Source organism: Schistocerca gregaria, chromosome 8, assembly GCF_023897955.1.
Source record: "Schistocerca gregaria isolate iqSchGreg1 chromosome 8, iqSchGreg1.2, whole genome shotgun sequence".
NCBI classification, from domain to species: Eukaryota; Metazoa; Arthropoda; class Insecta; order Orthoptera; family Acrididae; genus Schistocerca; species Schistocerca gregaria.
This window is the reverse complement of record NC_064927.1, coordinates 332,281,007-332,307,924: the sequence shown is the minus strand read 5'-3', so window position 1 is coordinate 332,307,924 and position 26,918 is coordinate 332,281,007. Positions and strand designations below refer to the sequence as shown.

Here is a 26,918-nt window from a genome sequence, read left to right as displayed (position 1 = left end):
AATAATATTAGCTGTGCTGAATTGTGATAAGCTGTGGGTTTATTCCTCTTGCGAAAGGTTGCAACATAAACTCGTTATTAATAAAAAATACGGACAAAATAGTTTAGATATCGGTTACCGTGAAGTGTTTTTTGTGCTTTCGGTGCCTGTTGGAAAATAAATCTGAGAGTTAACGTCCTGTTACGCTAGTATACGAAATTACAACAGAATGTTTGGGATGAAAAACAAAGGAAAGTAACACTTCACCCTACTGCTACTGAATTTTCGCATTTCTTGTTACCATTAAAATACAGCTTGTGTTGGAGTGGTATTTTACGCAGAAAGAGAAGTAGTTCTAGGTTTTTCATAATACTATCTGAATTGCATTTTTATTGTTTGCAATGTAGTACCTTTCGGTTTATCCAGTTATACTCCACTTGCGCTTATGCTCCACTCTTAACAGGCAAAGCATGAAATTAGCACTAGCACTGAATTTCCCACTTTCAAGCAAACACTTATTCTCCGTATGTGCTTCCTAGTTTCAAGTCTTTTGCATTCTTATTGTTTGCAATGTAGTACCTTTCGGTTTATCCATTTATACTCCACTTGCGCTTATGCTCCACTCTTAACAGGCAAAGCATCAAATTAGCACTAGCACTGTGCACTTTACCAGAGAACGCTTTGTATTAATTGTATAATCATTGTCTGAGAAAATCTTTCAAACTGACATAGTCGAAGAAAATAGAAAAAAATATAACGAAGAATGGTCCGAATAAGAAAATTATGTAAACAGAAGCTCACAGTAAGGCAGTTTACAAATCATACAAATAACCACTGAAAGACTATGAATATCAGAATTTTTCTCAAAAAATATGTCAAAGTACACCACATATGCGCAAAGGCATCCTCGCAGTCATTATGCAAATCGACATCTGAATTTCAAATAGTACGTGGTGAGTGACCAAAAATTCTCTGGAGATCGACAGAAAGTAAACGTCAGTGCCATCGTACATAATAAACGATCCTTAAGGCATTCAGTAATGTTTCTAGAAGAAAATGTAAATATGTATATGTACCGGTTATTTGTATTCCTTAACCCTAGTGTTGGTAATACGTCCAGTTTATTGAAATAAGTCATCATAAAGGACAGTTTTGGTGCCACGGAAGTGGAAGCTTTGTGAATGTTGAATCCGCTTACTCAGGTAGCTCTATCCTGCCGCTGTCCATGTTCCGCTGCCAGACCGTGCCCAGTCCGCCGACGTCGATTGAGCCCTTGACGATCACCAGAATGACTGCCATGAACATTAGTACGCTCTGGATGACGTCCGTCCACACGACCGCCTTAAGGCCGCCCTGGAGTACAAAACAGAGAATACAACAGACGGTGTGAAGAAAAACAGTATGCACATTACCAGTGATAAATTGCGGACTCTTTTTTCCGGGGGGTGGGGGTGGGGGTGTCTACTTGCACAAACAAATATTTTGATGATACAGGAGTGTATTATACGAATTTATACTATTGGAATTGGAAATTAGTGATAAGGGCATATGGGACCAAACTGCTAAGGTCATCGGTCCCTAAGCTTACGCACTCCTTAATCTAACTTAACGTAACTTACGCTAAGGACAACACACATACCCATGCCCGATAGAGGACTCGAACCCTCCGACGCTGGGAGGCGCGCGACAGTGAAAACACGTTCCAGAGCGCGCGGCGACCCCTCGCGGCAATTCATATCATCTTACATCTAGGACGTCGTGAACAACTCTGTGACATAAGATACTTACTCAGTGGAAATTAACAAAAGTGTGGGAGTAAGTTTCCAGGGCCTACCAGTTGTGCACAGGAAGTTGGACATCACACGGCGTGAGGTCAGCGTGACTTCAGCGGCAGATGGTGGTGGCACGCAACACTACGCACTTCAAGGAACGGGAAACAGAAAGTGTCTGTGTCAGTTAGCTAGTAGTTATCGTGCAGTGCGGTTGTGTTCTTCGTTACAACGTGGCCCCGAAACAACATTTGGATGACTTCCAACGGGGAAAAATCACCGAGAAAATGGAAGAAGGGCGAACTGTGGCGAGTGGTCTGTGGTATTGTTCACAGCACTGTTGCACGTGCGTGGGCATCATTCAATGCAATGGGCAATAGTGGCCAAAGGAGAGGAGGCGATCGACGACGGCCAGCAACAGTAGCACATGACCACAGCATAGTGCAACAGACAAGAAGAGACCCACGTCAACCACATTTTTCAGGACTGTTAGGCCTGCAATCTGACACTCGACAGTGGTACGGTACGGCCATCCAATGGGGTGGTCTCCCTGACGAGGACCAGTGCGTTGTGCTCCGTTGACACCTGCACATTGACAACTACATTAGCCATTGTGTCAAGAGCGCGGAGAGTTCTAAGGAGTGTGTCATAACTCTCCATTATACTAAACAATATATCCAACTTAACGCTATTCTTTGCATTGTATAAGCACTCAGATATCGATAGTAACAACCTGAGGGAGAAACATGGGAGCGCGAGTCTAAGCATTGTTGTGAGACGAGGTCTGCCTGCGAGAGTGAAAGAGTAATATCGGTAGAGATCTCGGAGACGTAAGACGTGTCACGCTGCCCTCACGACGGCGATGGCAGATCTCACCATACTCAAGGCCTGATTTCCTCGTCAGGAGAGGTTTATGTGGCTTAACTACTCTTGAAGCTGGAATTCAAGGTAAAATTCCCCAGCATAGCACAAAAGCAATTGCAGTGTTAGGCTCGCGATTGTGAGTACCAGTGTGCAATAATCCCATGTTTTACTTGACAGTGAAAGAAACCTCCTTATCCTCCAAATAATAATAATTATTCTCCACAACTAAATAATATGCTGTAGTTAATAAATTTTAATGTAATTATGAAACGGAAATAATTTGTTAATCTGGAATTCAGTCATTATTGACAAATTGGTCAATTGTCATTGTCATTATTAATACTTCTTCATTATGATTCTGAAGTTTTAAATAGACTTAATTAATGAAATCCCTTTTTAAAAGTTATTTAATAGTTAACAGGACCCAGCAAACTCTTTTTTATTAAATGCATTCTTAGTAAAAGTAAGCTTTAGCCGCTGCTGCTGCATGCTGTTGCGCATTGCTGTAAACCATATGGAAAAAGGCACTCATCTAAAGAGGTGAGTGCAAACCTTAGGGTCCGAACACACAGTGTGTTGACCGGGTTGCTTCCAGACAAGACTCCGATGAGTGTCTGGTTGAAAACATATGCGACACTCATCGATGAAGAGAACGTGATGCCAATCCTGAGTGGTCCATTCTGCATGTTGTTGTGCCCACCTGTACCGCGTTACATGGCGACGTGGTTGCAAAGATGGGCCTTGCCATCGACATTGGGAGTGAAGTTGCGCATCATCCAGAATATTGCGCACAGTTTGAGTCGTAACACGACGTCCTGTGGCTACACGAAAAGCATTACTCAGCATGGTGGCGCTACTGTAAGGTTTCCTCCGAGCCATAATCCGTATGTAGCGATCATCCACAGCAGTGGTGGTCCTGGACGGCCTGAGAGAGGCATGTCAGCGACAGTTCCTGTCTCTCTGTATCTTCTCCACGTCCGAACAACATCGCGTTCGTTCACTCCGAGGCTCCCGGACACTTCACGTGCTGAGAGCGCTTCCTGGCACAAAGTAACAATGCGGACGCGATCGAACCGTGGTATTGACCGTCTAGGCATGGTTGAACTACAGACAACACGAGCCGTGTACCTCCTTCCTGGTGGAATGACTGGAACTGATCGGCTGTCGGACTCCCTCCGTCCAATAGGAGCTGCACACGCAGGATTGTTTACATCTGTTGGCGGGTTTAGTGACACCCCTGAAGAGTCAAAGGAACTGTATCTGTGATACAGCATCCACAGTCAACGTCTATCTTTAGGTGTTCTAGGAAGCGGGGTGATGCAAAACTTTTTTTTATGTGTGTACATTTGTTTCACTGTTGCTATTTTATTTAAGAAGAGTTTTCTTTCCTAACTGCTGCAGATTTTTGGAACAGACAGGAGTCATGCACACATGTGTCGTTGAGGGTGTATATGGTGGAGAAGGAGGATGTGTATGTGTCTCACGCTCTACAAGCCTTTTTTTTTTTTAATCTCATTTTGTTCCCTTGTGTTCGTTGCATCTGCTCGGGGCGGACGTCGTAAGACATCCATTTAAGTTCGTTGTTGATCGATTGACTCAGTTTTTTTTTTTTTTTTATTACAGAGGGCGCGTGACCCTCTGACCGAACACGCTGAGCTACCGTGGCGGCTGAGCCTTTAACGTGAATCACTGACTTGCTTGCCAGTATAACACTGATCAGCCAGCTACATGTATGTTATAAAAAGAGTTCAAATATTTTATATTACTAACAGAAGATTAATTGATACATATTTTATCTCATTAGGTTCACTTAAATGTTATTTTAGCCTGCTGAATGACAGTTTTTTAATAGATTGCAACCTCATATGTCCAATAAAAATTGATGAGGACGTCAATAACCACATTTCTTAGCACCCAAAAATTAAATACCAATCAAATTCGACTTACATGAAATAAAAAGAGATTACTGGACGTAGTTAACATTATCGGTTAACCCTGTTAACCGCTATAGAAGGTGATATACAATCTGTACAAACTTTTCAGCAACGACAACTTACAGAGTGACAATTACTGAACTAAATGAAAAAATACAGACTTCGAGACTTTATAACTAAAAGCCTAAGAAGCCGACCTTGCCTCTGATATTGCACGGGTCACAGGTGGAGGATAGCCAATTTTCTGGGTGATATGGTTGACAGCTGCGAATAGAGAATAAGCAGTGCCATACCATGGCAAAATAAAATGAAATCCACTTTACGTCTGTCTTGCAGCAAGCGGCAAAATGGTCAGCGTCTGTTCACCAGTGGTGCGGATGAAATTTATTTTCTGCAACTAGCCCTTCCAATCTTAACACTCTGAGTTCACTCAGTGAGTCTACTCAACCCCACTTGATTTCAAGTACAATCATCATGGAGCATATTGATAATCACAAAATTATCAAAGGTGGTCAATCCACCGCCAGTATCACTGGTACAATTTGTCTTTCGGATTCTGTGGCGTGCTGGCTAAAATTCAGTGTGATTCAACAGAGGAAGTGGGGGTCCACTGGCCAACTTAAGACCAAACCAAATTCATTTTAGCAACACGTAACACACTAACACTTTTGCAACCAGGTAAATTTCATAAGTTGGGAAATACATTAAAAGGAAAGAAGATCCAAATTTTGGTACTTCAAGAAACACGAATGACGGACAATAACACCATGGATTTCAGCAATTGTCATCTTTTTAAAAGCAGAACTAATACAGAAATTCTTAACAATACATCACATCTGGGAGTTGCTGCTGCAGTCTCCAAAAATATTTTAAGTTAAGTTACGGAGGTAAAACCCATTAACAATAGACTAACGTCAATTTCTCTTAATTGCCCAAATAAAGCATGTAGTTTAATTGATGCCTACACGCCAGTCAATGAGGATAACCGTGAAAGTACTGAAGTTATTCATGTAGCTGAGGCATCATTAGAAAGCATCATCTTGAAGATTCCCTCATACCGTGTTAAAATTTTAGTGGCTGATTTTAACGCTCAGTTTGGCAAATAAAAAAGGAAATAAGATGACGGCGGGGGGATTTCCCGCATGTAAAGTGACGAATGTAAATTGGCAAAGACTTGTTGAAACTTGCAAAAATTTAACCTTAAAATCATGTCAACACATTCTGAAAAGAACCATTCTAAATAATAGTTTTGGTGGGTACCCAATACATTTGTTAGGAAATTTCAAAGAAATTTTAAATTTCCAAGTTAGGAGGACCCCCACTTCCTCTGTTGAATCACACTACATTTCAGCCAGCACGGCACAGAATAGTGATTCTGACCATTATTTAATGCAAATAAAAGCAAAACTTTAACCTAAAATACTCTTCAAAACAGAAAATGTTATTCCATAATTTGACACTGCAAAAAAAAAAAAAAACCAACTTTGACAAGCGAACTCTACAAGAAGCAATTCAAAAATTAGAAAATTTAAAAAAAAGGAAGTTCATCAAAACAGCACAAAATTTAATTCCGCTTCGAAAAAAACAAAAACGCCATTGGTGGAACGCAGTTGTGATACAGCAATTAAGTCTAGGCATGAGGAGCTCAAAAATTGGAGTAGTAACAAAACTGAAAATACGTGCAACACTTGGTCCTATTGGACCCATATGTGAATATTAATAATAAATCAAAAAAAAAACCTAAATTAATTACAAACACTTTATTCAACATTTAAACGTCACTGCAGAAATTCGCATTTAGGTTACGATATGTTCGATATGTCTGCCATCATTTGCGATGATGATTTGGGGCAGACGAATAGCGAAGTTTTGCATGATCCGCCGACGTGTCAGAACATCGATGCTGTCGATGATCTCCTGAATGGCTGTTTTCATCTCCGCAATCGTTTTGGGGTTATTGCTGTACATCTTGTCTTTAATACACCCTCACAAAAACGAGTCGTGTGTGTTCAAATAAGGAGAATATGGCGGTCAATCGAGGCCCATGCCAGTGGCCTCGGAGTACCCTACAGCCAGAATACGGTCCCCACAGCGCTTCTGTATGACATCAAGCACTCTCCTGCTTCAATGGGATCGAGCTTCGTCTTGAATGAACCACATCTTGTCTAAATTAGGGTCACTTCGGATAATGGGAATGATATCATCTTCCAACACCTTCACGTTCCGTTCTATAGTCACCATGAACCATTGTTGTTCATTGCCCCAATTGCATTACCAAGCAGGGTCCCTTCCTCTTCCGGAATGAACACGAGTGTCGTTGTAATTCAAACGCAAGCATTAAAGTAATATCCTTCCATTTCGCTGCTTTAATTTCAAAGTTCAGTTAAAGTATTCATAGCTGCCTACAATATTTAGATTACACAAGCACAAATTAAGAGTGCGAGTTTTGTTACCATATTTTAGCTTACCTGTGACTGCAGCTCAGCTTGGTACGTACTAAATTTTACTATTGTCAATTGTTCAGAATCATTTAATTCAAGTTCAAATTCCTTATTTCTAAACTGCGTAGATTCAAGTAGCTTTTGAAATGATTGTTGAGGTAGCCCAAGACTAACCTTATTTTACTGAATTTCGTAGTGCTTCAGAAACAAAGTTCACTATTAATTTCAGTCACTAAAGTAACTTTCAATTTTCCGGTTTTATTAATTCTTTTGCTAAATTAAGTCAGAGTGTAGCGAAATTTATTACTTCGGACAAACATTCAGTTTTCACACAACACATGTCAACCTTCAGTTGCCACGCTTTTAGTGTTAATTATATGTGCATTTATCTTTCATTTTCAGTTATTATAGTAGTTGTCCATAGGACTGGCGACCGTAATTTTCCCCAAATCTCAAATGTCTAATTAACGCCAATTAATTGTTAACGTAACGACCGCACATTTACTTTCTTTATTAATTTTACCCTTTACTCAAAATTAATTTCCACCAATTTCATTTGCATTTTCCTTTCATTTAGATGCAAACGTTTCCTCCCTCTTTACCGACAAATTAACTTCGGTGACGATTGCTTTTCCCAAATTTCCATTAGGTGCGCGGGATTTAAATTTTACTGTCATTAAGGTCCATAAGTGAGGGGGAGGTTACAGGGTGAATAGAATTTTCGATCGCGATAATCGAATTCGCAGTCCCCAAATGCGCCAATTTTGCTCATTGACGAACCCATCCAAATCAAAGTGGGTTTCGTCGCTAAATGAAACCATACATGAGCATACTAATTCCCAAAATACTCCGTGCCCACCGGACTGTTTGAATGTATTAACGCCAATTATTCACAAGTTACGACGATTTCATTTCGTATAGTTCATTGTCACCCTGTAATAAGAAGATATCACAGAGAGAAGCAACTCGTCCCAGTTTTAGTGACCTCCTTTTTTCTATATGAAGTAACTAGTATATGTAAATAATGACAACATTTATGTCCCAGAAATTCTGACTGTTGCTTAAAGTAGCTGTTTCAATATCCCGGTTTGCACCGTGGTACTTTCTTCCGCAGAGTATTACTCGTACAAAGATGAAACCCATCCGCAATACTCGCAGGGTACATAATCGTGTGGCAATGACCTCTTGGAAGTTTACTTACCACACAGGTGTAGAATATGCACACGGCGCAGACGATCGGAGTCACAATGTGCACGTTGATGCCAGTCACTGTAATGCAGTGAGAAAAATTCTGTTATTAACGGTACTTTAATTGATGGTACAACACAACATATATAAACATATTTAAAGGAAGTGATGTGTGAGTAACACGGTCCTCTATTTTGAACAACATTGCGACCATCTGCAAATCTATCTTATAATGACAGACTTAAGACGTTGACTTACCGCAGGTACATTATCAGATAGAAAGTATTCTGACATCTAGACGTTAACACAAAGTGAGTCCATCTGTCGCCTTTTGTGACTGTATGAACTCTGCTAGATACACTTTCAATTAGGTTTCAGAATGTCTGTGGAGGATTTTTCCTCAAGAACCGGAACCAGAGCAGGTGATGATCTAGGACTATGGAGTCTGCAGCTAAGTCGATGTTCTAACTCATCCCAAACGGGTTTCACTAGGTCAGAACGCGCGGAAGACATTTCCTGATTCTTATTGTCTACGAACTGTTGCTTGGCAGATGCTGATTCACTGCAGGGTCCATTTCGTGCTGATGCAATCAATCTTTGTCTCCAACTACTCCTCTTCTGTATGCAGCATAATGTATTCATATCTTCCATATGTAGCGTTTTCTTAAGCGCCATGAGGAAATCACACCCTAATCGCAAGAAACATCCCCATACCTAATCACCAACTCTTCCGTCCTTTACTGTTGGCGCTACACGTAATGGTAGGTAACTTTCCCAAGCATCAGCCAAACCCAAACCTTCACACCGGATTGCTACAGGGCATAGCCTGATCTATGGCACGAAATTACTCGTTTCCTGACATACATTGGTCAGTGGCGTCACTGTTTACATCACCTCCGGCGTCAACTGACGCCCACTACGGAAATATGTGGCTTGTGAGGAGCTAATCTACCATGGTACCTCATTCTTTTTAACTCGTTACTACCAGTTAGTATACTGGCTGGACTGATGGTAGACGTTGGCACTCACAAGTAATGCTTTCCTCTAATTGCGTGGAGCATTTTTTACAACCTCCATCGGCAATACTCGCCGATCCCACCCGTCAGCACGTAAGCTCTACCTCGTCTCGGTTGTTCTGTGGTTCTTCGCTCGTGTCTCCATTTCAGAATCACATTAGCGACAATCGACTGATGCGGCTTTAGAAGAGTTGAAACATCCCTGATGGTTTTCTTGCTCAGCTGACATCCAGACATCAGTCCACGTTCGAAATCACTTAGCTCCCCTGAGTGACCCATTCTGCTGTTTTTACACTCCTGGAAATGGAAAAAAAGAACACATTGACACCGGTGTATCAGACCCACCATACTTGCTCCGGACACTGCGAGAGGGCTGTACAAGAAATGATCACTCGCACGGCACAGCGGACACACCAGGAACCACGGTGTTGGCCGTCGAATGGCGCTAGCTGCGCAGCATTTGTGCACCGCCGCCGTCAGTGTCAGTGGCATACGGAGCTCCATTGCAGTCTTTAACACTGGTAGCATGCCGCGACAGCGTGGACGTGAACCGTATGTGCAATTGACGGACTTTGAGCGAGGGCGTATAGTGGGCATGCGGGAGGCTGGGTGGACGTACCGCCGAATTGCTCAACACGTGGGGCGTGAGGTCTCCACAGTACATCGATGTTGTCGCCAGTGGTCGGCGGAAGGTGCACGTGCCCATCAACCTGGGACCGGACCGCAGCGACGCACGGATGCACGCCAAGACCGTAGGACCCTACGCAGTGCCGTAGGGGACCGCACAGCCACTTCCCAGCAAATTAGGGACACTGTTGCTCCTGGGGTATCGGCGAGGACCATTCTCAACCGTCTCCATGAAGCTGGGCTACGGTCCCGCACCCCGTTAGGCCGTCTTGCGCTCACGCCCCAACATCGCGCAGCCCGCCTCCATTGGGGTCACGACAGGCGTGAATGGAGGGACGAATGGAGACGCGTCGTCTTCAGCGATGAGAGTCGCTTCTGCCTTGGTGCCAATGATGGTCGTATGCATGTTTGGCGCCGTGCAGGTGAGCGCCACAATCAGGACTGCATACAACCGAGGCACACAGGGCCAACACCCGGCATCATGGTGTGGGGAGCGATCACCTACACTGGCCGTACACCTCTGGTGATCGTCGAGGGGACACTGAATAGTGCACGGTACATCCAAACCGTCATCGAACCCATGGTTCTACCATTCCTAGACCGGCAAGGAAACTTGCTGTTCCAACCGGACAATGCACGTCCGCATGTATCCCGTGCCACCCAACGTGCTCTAGAAGGTGTAAGTCAACTACCCTGGCCAGCAAGATCTCCGGATCTGTCCCCCATTGAGCTTGTTTGGGACTGGATGAAGCGTCGTCTCACGCGGTCTGCACGTCCAGCACGAACGCTGGTCCAACTGAGGCGCCAGGTGGAAATGGCATGGCAAGCCGTTCCACAGGACTACATCCATCATCTCTACGATCATGGAAGAATAGCAGCCCGCATTGCTGCGAAAGGTGGATATACACTGTACTAGTGCCGACATTGTGCATGCTCTGTTGCCTGTGTCTATGTGCCTGTGGTTCTGTCAATGTGATCATGTGATGTATATGACCCCAGGAATATGTCAATAAAGTTTCCCCTTCCTGGGACAATGAATTCACGGTGTTCTTATTTCAATTTCCAGGAGTGTATACTGGTGCTTCCGCCTATTGTGACGTCCGGTAACAGAGGGCTGCCCAGATACTTCTGACCTCGTTCTCCATGTCTGACATTCAATTAAATTTCAGCACGGCCTGTTAACCGACGTTAACGTAATTTACTATCATCCAAACTGAATACACACACTGTCTTTGGTCTGTCGAATATTCCGTAAAACCCTTTCACTGTTACGAAAATAGTCTTACTTGTATCGCCAGTTCATAATTAATCAATCATTTACATATTTAAAGCGGATTTAAATAAAACGCTAGTAGGTGGTGTTGAGGTCGTCCCCAATGGAAATATTGTGTGACATGACTGTAATGCACTGCTCTTCTACCGAGATAGTTGTCAAGCGCAGGATTTGTAAGATACCCAGCCATCGATGTGAGACGCTTTGGAGGTTCCATGTCTGGGTAATGGAAATGTGGAACTCTCCACGTGCCATTGTCTCGACAGTGTAACGCGAGTACTTTGAACAGGTGCACTATCTAAAGCCATCGGCTTGCTGTAGACGGTGTATGAAACATGAACCATACTTACGGCATTTATTCTTCATATCAAACACTACAAAAAGTTCAGGAGACAAGCTTTGGAGACGATAAGAAACCATATCCTGATTCCCTCGAACCCATTTCCTAATCTCTACACTTTGAGTGGCACAAAAGCACAAACACCTGTGAATCCTGTACTGTGCCTCAATGCCCTGAGGACTAACCACGCAGAAAATTGAGATGTCTAACTTGGAACTCTCGCCATGTGCGGATAAACACTATCTTGCTGATATGTAAGCGCAGAATGGCTATCCATAAAGGGAAATCAAATGGGGCGTAGGATGTAGTCTGAGTGTGTTGTAAGGGTGCCGCGGACGTCAACAATAGGGGTCCTGCTACGTAACGAAATGAGACTGTAGCCCATCACTCCTCGCTGTCGGGTGACAGTCAGGTTGATATCCCAGCGATGTCTGGTGCGTCTCCAGACACGTCTTCGGCCGGGAATCTAGCTGAATGAAATACCATTGTCTTCAATGATGAGTCTGGCTTCGAACTGATCCCCGGCGACCAGCGTGTACGTATCTGGAGGCCAGAAAGGCCGATGGATCTCTTCCCAGTTGGGAATATATGGAGCATTATGGCAGGATCCTCCAAGGGGCTTTTACGACCCAACACGCAATTTGGAGACAATTTGACAAGATACCCCTCAGGAGGACATCCAGCGAATCTGTTAGTGAGTGCTAAGCCAAAAAACGGCTTACATTAGGGCTATTTGAGGACCAAAGCGCTGTACACTTGCTCAATTTGTAAAGTTCTTTCTCTTGAATAAGTCATCCAGTTTATCTAAAAACGTAACCATTTGATTGACTGCACATGTACATGACATCTTACGATTTCTGTCCCACTCGAATAACTCTTTTATGGCGATCCATCTTTTCTGTGTCAAAAGGTATCTGACCCATTCTTATATCTAGATTACTAGAAGAAATAGCAAAAAAATAAATTACAGGAAGGTCATATGTGCATGGTACAAAAATCATTCATTAGAGAGGTAAAATCTGTAAACCCACTGAAAATGTTTCTCCTTGACATTCCCTTCTATTCAGTAGAAGACATAATGTGTAAAAGGTGATGGGTAGAAATTATTACTCACATACGCATACTCAATAAAAGCCACTGGCAAATGGTTAGCGTGTAAACCTATAAGAAAATAATTTGTGGTGTGACCATGAAATGACACTTTCCACATCACTGATACTTATCAATCAAATTATCCATGAAACATGAAGCTAACTAACTAACTAACTGAAAGCCGTTCCTTTTTGGCCCTTGTTTACGTAATTCGTCTCAGCCGTGCATTTTTACACACTTTCTAGTTTACAGCTGCCCATGGTGTCTGTTTCTTATTGCCGTACTGTCGTCTGTTTTGTTTTAGAGTAACTTCCATCATAACACATCCTTATGTGACAAAGTCACATTTTAAATAAAAATATTTTTTTGTAAAGATGATTGTAACAGTCAGATAATGAGTTTCATTAATCACAATACAGTTTTGAAAAGTTAATTTACTTTCAATAATGTAACAAATTTAAATTGTACCAAAATCTTCTCACGAGTTTTATTCTCTGCCTGTGCGTGTCGCCGCATTGCACTTCTTTCAAACAGAGAGGCAGACACTGCAGCATAATCTGCTTAGCATATCCGCACACCCTGCACAAGGTTTTCTTTTCATTCCTTTAGCTGGTTTGCTGCTGCGCTCCAATTCTTATGTTTAAACACTTCGAGAAGTACTGAGCTCCCGGTAACGAAAATACAGCATGAAAATTTCTTAGAGCCAGTTTTGTGTTACAGTCAAGACAACAGGATCATTCGTAGTTGGGTACTGTTTTTCAAAATTATTATGAAGTTCAATTACATTTCTTGTGCAGACAGTTTCATTTTTACAGCCGGCCGCTGTGGACTAACAGTTCTAGGCGCCAGTCCGGAACCGCTCTGCTGCTGCGGTCGCAGGTTCGAATCCGCCTCGGGCGTGGATGTGTGTTATGTCCTTAGGTTAATTAAATTTAAGTAATTCTACGTCTAGGGGACTAATGACCTCATATGTTAAGTCCCATAGTGTTTAGAGCCATTTGAACCATTTTTCTATGCAGTGTTACAGTTACGTGTGCATTATTTAATGTTCGGAATTTTACTTGGACATTTAGCGCACGTTAAATTCGTAGGTCAAAGACCGGGAGCCAGTTGGCTTAGTGCAGATGTGAAAGTCATGTCGGTCAGTGTTTTTAGTGCCGGCTAATTCCATTGTATGGAAACATGTGTGGACGCAGAACCAAAGAGGTTGATGCACAAGATGTAACTGTTTTGTCAGAGACGCCATGTAAACTTTACGTGTGTTTTTAAAAGACGACTAAAAACGTGTGATGACTTTTATAAAACTGCTAGATGTCTCGAGCCTTACCTTTTTTTAAAATCCTGACCTCTTATAAATATATAATACCCTAGACAACAAAAGTGAAGAGCAATAAACTTTATCTCTGAAACAGTATTACTCATCATTGTGATGACCACCCCGCAAACATCTTTGAAATGTTTTGATGAGAAGTTATATTGCCGTAAAGCATGTGACTTTTATTTACTAACATAAAACTGAATTTTCATCATATTAAGGTAGGGAGCCGATATATGTTCCATCTCACTTTACACCAACAGCTCGCCAGTATCTCGACAGCCAGTTTGCGAACAGGTAGCTTGATCGAGGCAGCCCCACAGCATGGTCAGCTCAATCGCCACATTTGAATCCAATGGACTTTTTTAATGTGGGAACATTTAAATCCTTGATGTAGTCGACTCACGTATCCAGTGGCGATATTCTGAGAAACCATATCGAAAATGAATTTGACTAAATGTGGAACACACCAGAGTTCCCCACAATGTACGGCCATGTAGGAAATTGGACTCAATGCAAGAAAGCAGTAAGTGGCCACTTACAGCAATCTTTTTAAATTTAAATGTCTTTCGTAAATATATACTTTCTTACCATAAATAATAAATCCTGTCACACTTGCAGGTGTCTTTGTTAAATGTATCATTTTTATACCATGAATAATGAATAATTTCATACTTCTGTAACGAACGTTTTTCGGATAGATGTTTATATGAGCGTTTTGTAATGTTTTAATTTCAAGAATAAGTCCCTAAAGTTTTAACACGTCTTATACACCCTGAATAGCACAGAATCCATGGCCTCAGATGTGTGTCACGCGTATGATCATCGTGTTTCACATAACAAAGAGCGTGAGGGCAACAAAAACACCATTTGACACTTATTAATGTTTAACGTAAAGGAAACTTCACTACCACATACAACACAAAAAAATAAGTGTCTCACTGCTGCTTTACAGTTACATTTTGCAATTCTATTGCACTGTTATGTAAGGGGAGATTGCAGTGTCGCCTACACATCACGATGCCACACCGAAGTCGACAACGTAAATCGACATAACCGACGTTAAGCCTAGTTTACACGGCGACATTGGGTTGCACCACTCGTTGCGTGGAATGAGTTGCACGCAGGTGGTTTCATATATGACTGTAGACACGGCGACACCAGTATGCACTTCAGTTTCGTCGTTTTGTGGGTCCCTGAGTCGTGTCTGAAACGAAAGTTTTGGCAGTTGCACGTCGCACGGGTTGCGAGGGATTTAAAGCTTATTGCCTGGAATCGCTGCATAAGAAAAAAATTAGAAATGTGTTTCAATTCGTGACTAGACAAAGAAAAGACGTCAGCTCGGTTGCTCAGCATTCTTGCTGAAATAATTTGTAACGGAAGATCTAAGAAGTTCTTTTAATTATCTTAGAATGTCGCCAGAACTGTTCACGTTTCTTCTGAATATAGTTAATTATGCGATAAGGAATAAAGGTGCCGTAATGCATGCAGCACTGTCGCCAGTTCTGAAATTACATATCAATTTACATACATTACATTCGAGAACACTCGGAATGCTATAAGTTACGGTTGTAGTTGGTGATGACCCTATTTCATTAGCACCGATAATTATTAAACTTAACAGTAAGAATTATTAACATTAGCAACAATAATTACTCGAAGCACGCCGCATTAAGAAGAGAATGGTTTGCAAATTACTATTTTCTAGACAGATCTTTACAGTGGCAATATTTCAAAATTCTAACATATGTGAATGGGGAGTACCACAGCAACATTTTAAATAGATGAATATAGACTAAAAAATGCAGCTTCTTGAATTTCCATAGCCTTCCCTCCTGTCAACAATATTCCTTAACAACTCGAATGATGGGATTTTAGTATTCCAGATGAGAGCATTGTCACAGCTAGAATTATACATGCTTGTATTTTTCTTAATTCAGTTGTATAAGTGCTAATTCAATAAATTTTGCTCTGCAGCTCAGATATTGTCAAACCATCTATGCTATGATCGCACATGACGGTCTTAGCGGCAGCAATATGTTGCTTATTTTTTGTAACCAGCATCACTGAAATCCACAAACACCTATGCAAAGCATAGATATCCAAAAAGCGAAAATTAGTCTCCGTTCCCCACATCATATTCCAGTTTGTCTACTCTCTAAGAACACACATAACCTCAAAACTCATGCAATGAGTGTCGCCGAAGTCGGAACACTCCTAAAGTGTTTAGTTTCACCAACGAGCTGCAGAAATGCGCAGTGGCCGGTTTCGCAGTTGCCTGCAACCTCGTGTTGTCGTGTAAACTGGGCTTCAGCGAGGTCTCGCTGCAGTCTGCAACCGCGTATGGGAGGCGTTCCTGCAGACTACACCTCCCCTCACAACAACAGCAGCGCCCTCGCAGTGGAGGTCGGTAGAGTATCGACAGTTCGAGAGCTCAGCCCAGATCGAGGGCTCACCTACAGTACTCAACATCATCATGTAAGACCACCGAATAGTGAAGGTTTCAGATGGACATGTAATGTTACAAATGTCGAATATAGTATCGCAAGACAACAATTTGTTAATTAGCGCATCAAGCGATGCTTTAATAGTCGATGACAGTAGTAAATAATCCAGTGCTCATGTGGGAAAGAAGGGCGTCAAAGCTCAGTAAATCTTTTATTCATTTGCGGAATAAAGTGAACTAATATTTCATGTGCTTTACTTTGACAGGCCATCTCCGAGAGTACTGAAAGGACCCACAGGTATAGTCGGACGAAAGTAGTTTTGTCTGGTCACAATAGCGATCAAAAAGTTTCCGTTTGAGGCAACTTCTGCAGCGTATATGCAACGCAGTGCGACCATGATGCGGATACATAAGCTCAGACATGTACACAAAGGATTATAGTGGCGTTCGTCTCTTTCGTACGTGTTTGCGGTAAATTCGGAAACGTGAACAATAACGCCGTTATTATCACATGCGTCCAAACAGAACCAACGTGAAGCTATTCTTTTCTTGGCTGCCGAAGGACACACACCGATAGATATCCTTCGGTGAATAAAAAATGTGTATGGGGCAGCATGTCTGTCAAATACCACCCTTGTGGTATGGTGCGCCAAGTTCGTGATAACATGAGTGCCCATATCGCAGACGTCACAACGTAGATGTAAAGGCAACTCAGGTTGGACCAGCCCTGATATCAACCCATGCGATTATCGCTCTTTCAATCCCTTGACTACCGCCTTGAACGCTCCGGTAGGATGAGTACGTGCAGCGGGCAGTGGCGAACTTCTTCATGCAGCAGTACACGGAGTTTTACCAAACGAGCATCTTCAAACTGGAGCGTCGATGGGATGGTTGTCTCAATGTCCACATCGTATTTGCCTGACTGGCATACTTGTTCTGGACTGTACGGCCGTAAAACAGAAACTTGTATTTTGGACAATGAATAATTAACTGCTGTGCAATACCACAAAATTTACGGCAGATGTAAAATAATCAGACAATTACATTTCTCTTACTGATTCGGTATAATGCCAAAAAGTATGTAGCTAAATATTTATGTTTACCTTGGTTAAAGGCGAGAGCAGGCACGTACATAACAATTGGAATCCACGATATCTGTAACACAAGATAATGATTTCATGTTGATATTTCGTGTTTAGATGTTCGTGGTCAATGGTTAATTCTTAAAAATGGTTCAAATGGCTCTGAGCACAATGCGACTTAACTTCTGAGGTCATCAGTCACCTAGAACTTAGAACTAATTAAACCTACCTAACATAAGGACATCACACACATCCATGCCCGAGGCAGGATTCGAACCTGCGATCGTAGCGGTCGCGCGGTTCCAGACTGTAGCGCCTAGAACATCACGGCCACTCCGGCAAGCTTAACTCTTAAGATAGTATGACAACACTCGTATGGTACTTAAGATATTTTGGCTATTGTGGAAAATGATTATCACCTGAGGAACTCGCGGACAAAGCAACAAGACTTTTATGCATGAGAAGGACATATTTAGTGGCACCATAGTTTCGCACACGATCTCCAGTAATACCACAGCCGCTTCCCGCAGGATTGATGTTGTAGCAAAACAGGTCCCTTTCTGCAGAAGTTACTGAACTCATTTAACTGAAACTGGTTTCTGAGTAGTGGACTCCAAGTGCCACAAATATTTGATTATTTTTAACCGCTTTCACCTCTAGAACGCAACTTACATGTTAATTATTAAGATACACAACTTACCGGTAACATATAATACTGTTAAATACATATGATGTTTCGTATATTTTTCAAGTACGTTTCATTTATTTATTGAATTTTCTCAAATGCAACCTACCGGACTGCACTAGATTGTCTGATATATTTCAAAAAAGTATTAACTATTTCTTCAAATATGTCTTCCTAGAAAATTCTGAGAATTGGGCGATTTTTCCATCATTAAAACGATATCATGGAGAAAGTGACACAACTTGGAACACGGTAATGATCAACAGGAGGCAAGCAATAGTCTAAGAAGCGTCTGGCAGAGTTTGTAATAGTAGCGAAGCATGGCAGATGGACACATCGAGTTTTGAAATGGACTGTGAAGTATATCGGGATGTAAGAGTGTATATTCTGAGTTTGTGTTTTCGGATCTGGTCCGGATATAGTTTTTATATGCCACGATTTAACAGCTCTCCATGTGTGAGGAAGAGAAATATTCGTTTTTGTTTATAAGTAATCACATTAAAGACAATACGAAGTGGAACTGGTGAATTGAAGTTGAAGCAGAAACATCCAAGAGAGCATAAAGAAAACAGAGATGTAGTTGTCAATCGTTATTTGCTGCTCTTAGCACTTCTGTTCTGCCACTTCCTCTATCCTGTTTTTGAAACTTTTGAAGCACCGGGGAATAATAGGCTTTACGTACACGATCCAGTCAGATTAATGCCGCCACCCGTAAAAAGCCTCAACAACAATCTTGAATGAGGTTGTGGATGATGCCACTATGTGGATCCGTACCGACTGTACTGCCATGCCCAGCTTCGCTAGGTTTGTCGCTTGTGGATTCATGGCGCGAGCACCGCAGTCGAGGTGGTCACGCGATTCTCGATTTGATCTAAACCTGGAGAGTCTGGTGGCCAGGGGAGTCCGGTACACTCATCCTGCTGCTCTTCGAACTACGCATGTATACTGTGAGCTGTGTGGCACGTTGAATTTTCCTGCTGGTAGGTTCCATTGTGCCGAGCAAAAATGCAAACTGCACGTAAGGGCGGACATGGTCCAAGGATAGATGCGTACTTGTGTTGATCCACTGTGCCATTGAAACCCTCCCCAGACCATAATGTTCCCTCATCCAAACTGGATCCTTCCGACGATCATTGCAGGGCCGTGCACGCCAACGGCCATCTGTCCAATGGAGAATACAACGTGATTCATCCGGAAACGCCACCTGTCATCACTCAGTGGACTTACAAGTCCGGTGTTGACTTGCAAATTCTAGCTATTACTATTGAGGAACTGCAGTTGTTGAGGAGACGATGTTGGTAGAGCCTTGGTTCATCTTAGCGTCAGTTGCTCGACAGCTGCACGTCTGTTCGCCCTTGTGCATCTTCTTAGTATACGACCCATCGGCTGTCGTTCATCCCTGTCATCTATGGCCCATAGTGTACCACAGTTGCCTCGGCGTTGGGTTTCGATAATAGCATTACGCCTTGCATGGTTCAGTTAACCACAGCGGCACGCGAACATTTTATAAACATAGCCGTTTCGGAAATGCTTCCACAATTGGACCGGAAGCCAATGACCATGACCTTTCCGGACATGATATAAATCACTCAGTTCCCGCATTACGACGACAACTGTACTGTCTTGTCGTTCCCCTGTTTGTGCTGCCACGTGCTGTCTGCGAGTGATGCCGAACATAAGCGGTGATCGCATTAATGTGAATGGACTGTGTACATCACACTGGAAAAACTCACACTTATTAACGCAAAGGAGTATAAATAAAGGGAAAAATAACGGACAGGCTTGTCCTACTTACAACGCCAACAATAAACAGGGACGAGCCCAGCAGCCGGGCACTCTTCCCAAACCTCATCTCCAGGTACTGCAATAAAAACATAAATAAATAAAAACCTAAAATGTAGACGAAGTGAATAAAATATTATACAGTCACACGCATGACTGGAGAAGCGAGCACTCAGCAAAAGTAGTTGAAATATATTACTACATAAAATTGTCTTAGCTTCTAATGTACCTCCATAGCTATAAGCAAACATTCACTAGGTTTTTAAAAATATTCCTCAAGTGCGTCAACAGAACTCAATAATCACGTTTGCCACCAATTTCTGACATTCTTCATGAAATGGGTATTTAGGACGACCCATTCAAATAACCAAATTTATGTTTTGTAACGGTCTTTATATGTACAAAATACAGGGTCGTCATAATTAAGCTTTCGCTACGTGAGCAACTGTAAACGGAAACTGTTTGCTGCGTGTATACACAACTTTACAGGAATGATGTTCAGACAGCGTGCTGCAGGATTTGCGTTGTTAGTACATTTAGTGTCGTTACTTGCCGCTAGGCGCCGGTACTGTCACGGTGACGTAGGATTAAGCATAAATTTGGAAATTTGTGATAAATTCTAGGGGACCAAACTGCTTATGTCATCGGTCCCTCAGCTTGCACACTACTTAATTTAATTTAAACTAACTTACGCTAAGTACAACACACACACACACACATACTCATGCCCGAGGGAGGACTCGAACCTCTGACAGGGCGAACCGCGCTAGCCGTGACAAGTCGCCGGTCACCGCGCATTGAAGGAATACGGCGAGGTCCTCTTTCCGCACTGGGGTTGAAGAACATAATTCGGAAGTTCGAATTCACTGGCCGTTTGGGAATTGATCGTGGGATAGGCCGACGGCCAATTGCGGCACAAATTGGTGAAGAAGTTGCCGTTTCCATGGCTTAGAATCCTAGCCAGAACGTGCGATCTTCAAGCAGACCGAGAGCAAACAATTGTGAAATGGTGTCTTTAGTGTGGTTCCTGGCTGTTGTGGACACAGACGGTCGTCACACTGAGTGACGTTTCTAACCAAGAACGTAATCATAACATGGCACGCACTTATCAAAAGTCACTCTCTCCTATGGATGTTAAAATGTATTTCTTTCGATGATTTATTCATTATTTGTCCTCCGCATGTCCTTAGAAATGTTTCCACAAAATATCCAATGCCCTAAGATAACTCCCTTTTCATGGGGATCCCCTCAAGCAGGGAAAGTTTAATTACGACCACACTGCATTCACGTGATGCTTAACGAGAGCATGCTGTGAAGAAACATCTAAGACGAGTCAGAATGTCTCTGCCTCGGTTTCCTGACAACGATGTACTACGTACTTGTCAACCATTCCGCCATTATAGTTCTTTCGCATTCACCTTTCAATTTTGCGCCTTTGATTCTGAGGCGTTGTGTGCCTAAGAAAAACTGATCCTTGCCTTCTTCACTTCGTTCTTCATGTATATACACGCCACGAGAACTTTATTACGCCCGTGAATTTCCAAATCGTAATTATTCTACATACGATGGCAACTGAAACTATAATACTGGAAACTACATATATACCCTCACATTTAAGTAAAGGCGCTCTGAAAACCTCTGAAAGTGAAGTGGTAAGTGCACTTTTACTTTTTATATGTTCATGCAAGAAGAAAGTCAACTGAAATAATAGCACTGAAAATCATAATTCTATGTATCGTCGCCTATTTCAATATGTAGTCATCTAGAAAACCCGATGGAATCTAATGAGTATTCCTAGTTAAGATTAGTGACACAGCACTGAACTGTTATTTTCAATTACTTATTCAAGCATCTTAATTGAGATAACTCCTTGAATGAATAAATGACCATAAATGGTTGCCAGATTGCAAGCGAAGGTAAATAAACAACGAGAGTTACTTCAGACGGGAAAGAAAGAAAATATTTGAAATTATGACGAAATATTGGGTAGGCGGAAGAGCAAAACATCCTTTATGTAATACAAATTATATAAATACTTGTGTAACAATTTATTATTGAACAGTGTTAATAAATTATTATTGAACTGAATTGTATTATTGAGTAGCAGCAGCTTGTGCAAACCTTCGTATCATTGGCTACATTAGTACAATGAAGACCATAAAATAAAAAATGACGCTAATAAGAAAATGGTTGCTAGTTGCTTTGTAAAATTTTTTAATGTGCGGGTCTATTACGATAACCTACCTTTACTTCTCTAATAGATAGGAATAAACTAATTACAAAACTAGAGATCAGTATTGCAACCAATACTTTATTGTTGTCAAGTGAGAATAAGAGAGATACATTTCTTCTGTGATTTGAACAGCAGGATACGCCCATGTTGTTGTTTTCAACTATGTAGGGTCTGTACTTATTCGTGTACTTTTAATAAAGGTCTTCATTAATTAAAAATTTGTTAATCACTGATCAGAAAGGGTTTTTGATGCGTCGAACTCTGCAGTTGCAATTTCATGCAATTTTTAAAGTAAAAAAATCGATCGTGGACTTGATCTGCAACTTTACTAGACCGGTATTACACTTTTATACGAACATCACTAGGAGCCACTTACTGGCCAAAATTTTTATGTACACTGATTCTTAAATCGTGGAAAAACAAGTGTTTTCGATTAGTTACAGCGGCAAAGTTGCTGTCGTAATTGTTGACAACGTTCAGATATTTAATACTAGCTTAACAGTAGTGAACTACGAATTTTGTTTCCTCCCGAATATTTTCCACAAATCATATCCGATCATTTTTCGATTTCTCTCTGAGCATTGTTTTACCGTTTGAATAGAGTTCAAAATTATACTGTACATAATCGCTTCTGCAAACGCTGTGACACATACTATTGGACTAACGTGTAGTGACATGAGGAGACACTCCAGGGCGACACAATCAGAAGGTAGAACGAGAGAAGATGTTTTAAGGTAGTAAGGGTGTTGTTGGAACAGATGAGGGTTGGAGAATGTTTTCTGCAGGGTGAAGATATGGCGTAACAAACGTTCACAGAGACTTCTCCAGGCGCCGTGGCGCTACGTACCTCGTAGTTGGAGGTCATTCGAAGGCCGTGGAACACAGGTAGGTATGTGAAGCCTATGAAGAGAGACGCCGTGAAGAACGACACGTTTATGAAGACGTACTGCGTGCCTCGAAGATAGAGTTCCGTAGGCGTGCCGAGGAGCGTGATGCCCGAGATAGAGCTGTCAATAGAGACCACGGGTGAGGCAGAAACCAGAGACAGTACACAAAATTGTGCTGAATGGGTGCCTGCTTATCGTCTCTCTAAAAACAGCTTTAGCTAATATTAACCAATTTGCAGATTACATGCACGTGTCACTTTTCTTCTAATGCCTTCCGCGGCAGCTGCCTGCTGCAATGACAAAAAATTTAATGTACACAATATTTTCGTATAATGATAGACTCACAGGGATGATGAGAGAGAACAGAAAATTATTAACGTGAAATAAGGAACCAGGAACCAAGTGAATGAAAAGCTACGCCATTACCTACAAGTCGTTGTTTGTACAGTGCGAAATGTAACGTGTATATACACACGGCATTGTTTTGGTTGTTTTATCCCTGTGTCCAACAGTCTTACCACAAACACATCACAAACCTTACGACCTGATGATTTCTACAAGGCCGTAGCTGCACCACTAAGTAGACTACCCCTTTCAGTATAGACTCCTGCCCAGGAGAAATAACCATTCATGCTTGCTCTTGCTATAAATACTTGGAGGCTGCAGCCAACCTGAAACATACGGCTCGTAATAAATATAATTATTAGTCCGTAAATGACGCAAATACCGATGAGATGTTGTGAAGGACGCCGTCCTCAGTCATCAAAGCAAATATCTGCAGTTATATCCATTACACCCCGTATAATGATTTGTTATGTGCATGGTTGCAAACATTTTATGGAAGGCATAGGAGTACTAAAATCTTCTCTCAGGTTTTTTCAGTGTGAAAATAGGAGTATTGCTGGTGTGTTTCCATGAATTCTGCTGAGCTGCTGTTTTCATTTTCTGCATAATATTTCGACTACCGAACCAGCTGCCTTCTACAGGTGCCGAGAGTGTTCTCGCTCCCTGGAATCCAACCAGACTGTGGACTATCGTTGGCTATATGAACCTAAGTTCGAGCCTTTATTGTTTTTCGGAGCCCTCGCAGATATTCCAGGACACTCAAATTTACGTTCACGGAATATTACAGCGGGCTCTCAAAAAGAAAAGAATATCAAAGGTGGAGTAGGGGTCTGAAATCTAGGTGAAAACACCATTTTGTGAGTTTGTTTCGAGAAATCCTTTGTTCCTGGATACAGCGTCCTGGAACGACGCACTATATGCGAGATTGATAAACATCTGGGCTGTGTGGATGGAACTGGTATACGTCCAAAATTAAACATTTTCAGGACAGCAAATTTAAATTTGCATCTCGTACCTCTAGTATAAATTAGGATGCGGCAGTAACTTGTAAATATAAGCTTTCTGTCACAATGTAGAAATCTGAAGTGGAAGGACTTTAACTGCCTCAAAGCTTTCAAAATCATTATTTTTCAAAGAAAAAAGATATGCGATTGAGTACGTGCTAAAATAAGAGTTGACAACATACTAAAGAAAGGACAGAACTGTTATTTACTGTGAAGGTATACTAAGAAAAGGATAAGTTGATAAATACAAAACGAAAATACAAACAATATAGTTATTTCAAATCATTACAGTTTCATCAAGTTATTTGTCACTGAAAATCTGGCAAGTCCACATTTTAAACCTAAAACTAAATTATGCAGCAGAGGATGTATTTTTTTATTTGCTTCTGTAGCGAATCTTGCATCAGGGGAAGTTGTCTGAAAGTGACGGCAGGTTAAGGTCACTGACTGACCCTCAGCTCTGTCATCAGAAGCATGCTATTTTGTCAAACGAGGCTCATGGAATTCAGCATGGTAATTCAGGATTTATTTACATATACTACTACTACTACTACTACTAATAATAATAATAGTAATAACTGCTGTTCCATGTGCTTTACAGCGTTTTCAGCCAGCTGCTCTCATTTCCGGCGACCTGTTTTTCTTCTGATCGTGACAAATTCTTGGAAGTCCTTGTCAAAAAATTTGAGCGTTGTGTTTCATAAACCACAAACTTATTCGTCATCAGTCGGAGGCAGCAGATCTAATTGCCATGAGAGTTTGATCCTACGCTACTCGACTGCCAAGGCGCTCAGCTGCTTGGGTTAATGTGAACGAACTACTGAAATAGGGCACAAGCCACTTTTCTGATACAAAGACATGTATGTCAGGCAATGATAACTGATGGAAGACAATCATTCAGTTTTTATGACTGGCACCATCCGGCAGCCAATTCCCCAATATTTTCACTTATTTGACGGTGAGCCGTGCTAAAAATTGCTGTTTTGAAGAGAGCGCCGCAACGCGTAGTGTGAAGCAGTCGCCCTCCGTTTCTGGCGGTGGCGCCGCTGTGGCAGTCGCAGCTTTGCTGTCTCCCTCTGGTGGGAAAGGGGAAAGGTTGCTTGTTCACGTGCATGTAAGGGGCGCTATGAGCTCGTCAGTCGGTCAGTTGGTCAGCCGGGTCAGTGTGGGGCAGTCAGTGTCTGTCCGGTGTGCCAGTATGTGTTAGGCCGCCAGTCTGCTCGAGTTTGTTCAGGCAATGGTCGTTGGCGCTTGGATCGATCGGTTCGTCGGTCGCGCGCTGGGACACAAGATGACTTCTCCGTCTTGAGCGTCGGCGCATGTGAGGTCACCACGTCGGTGCTGTGGTCGCGCCATATAGCGAGGGGTAGTGGCTTCACGGCCGACACGAGAGCAACAGGAGTCAACCCACGATATCGGTCTGGCCGGTGCGAGCGCGACGCCGTGAGACGGGAGATCGGCGCGCCTTCTTGCGTCCGTTGAAGCGGCTGGCAGTGGACGGTTCGGGAGAGCGTTTTGGGGGTGCTGCGCCACGTCGTCGCCAGACATCGCAGTTTATTAGAAGTTAAATGATTGGTGAAATGTTGTTTCATTTACCTTTTAAATTCTACTTGTTTTCCTGGTCAGTCTCTCGTCCCCAGCTTGCTCGTCTGTCTCCCGTCCGCATTTTTTAGGCAGTTAGTGTCTGTCTGTCTGTCTGTCTGGCGTACTTTAATAGCTGCCTCTGTCATGTTTGTCGGATTCGGTGTTAACGAATTTATTGTTTGAAGTGTAACGGCCGAATTCCTGAAATATGTTTTTATCTTGCCTATCATCTTTAGAGACGGTTATGTGTAATGTAGAGTATGTTTGGCCAACCTTGAATATTTTATGTAAGACTGCATTTCATGAGTTTTTATTTAAATGGTCATTTTAGAATATAAAGTTGTCACCCATCCACCGTGAGTTTCTTTTTTTTCATCAATTTGCACCTTCGGTGCCAAGTTAATCTTTTCATGTTAGTGTTTTGTACCATTTTCATCCCTCCTACTGGGTGCATTGCTTCTGTGCTTCTGTGAGTTGTTAAAATTTTTAGTTTAAAGTAATCTGGTGTGTTGTATATTTGCACCAGTGTAGTCTTTCAGAGGTTGTTGTGAGCGGTCGTGACTACGGCCTTGTCAAAGGGGAGTGGCAAGGTTCTCAGCCCGAAAGCTCATACCGTCAAGAATTTGTTCTTTCTGTCTTTGAATAAATTGTAACTTGCTATTTAGATGGTGCTTTCTGATTATAATTTTAAATCTACTTCTAAAAAAAGGGCCTTTAAGAATAAAATTTCCATTTGTAGAAAGAAATTTGGTTTGTTTTTGTCAGTTATCCACTTGCAACTACTTCCAAGCTCACATAGTGTGATTAAATGTGTTAATGTTCTAGATGAATCGCTAGTAAATAAAGAAAATTCTTAAGATAAGTTTTGAAAGTAAAATCACGGTGCAGAAGGTTATTCCAGGAAGAGGATCGGATTATCAGCTATTATAAGACAGAGGCATTCCGACGCATGTGTCTCCGTTCAGTCATCACACGAACGACGTAATGGTTAATACTGAGACATGTGATGGCTTAGTAGCGGTAAGGCATCTG

The 26,918-nt window shown here is 42.0% G+C and overlaps 1 protein-coding gene across 2 annotated transcripts in view; it reads right to left on the bottom strand.

The window, feature by feature from the left end:
- The window catches only part of LOC126284326 (sodium-coupled monocarboxylate transporter 1-like), a 143,700-nt gene that overhangs the window by 82,673 nt on the left and 34,109 nt on the right, over window positions 1–26,918 (bottom strand). For both annotated transcript variants that reach the window (XM_049983170.1, XM_049983169.1), the window contains exons 3-7: window positions 22,914–23,073; window positions 19,847–19,912; window positions 17,388–17,439; window positions 8,189–8,256; window positions 1,178–1,332 (exon numbers count right to left, since the gene is read on the bottom strand). In XM_049983170.1, coding sequence (XP_049839127.1) covers window positions 1,178–1,332; window positions 8,189–8,256; window positions 17,388–17,439; window positions 19,847–19,912; window positions 22,914–23,073 — 501 coding nt within the window. The remainder of the gene's footprint in view (window positions 1–1,177; window positions 1,333–8,188; window positions 8,257–17,387; window positions 17,440–19,846; window positions 19,913–22,913; window positions 23,074–26,918) is intronic.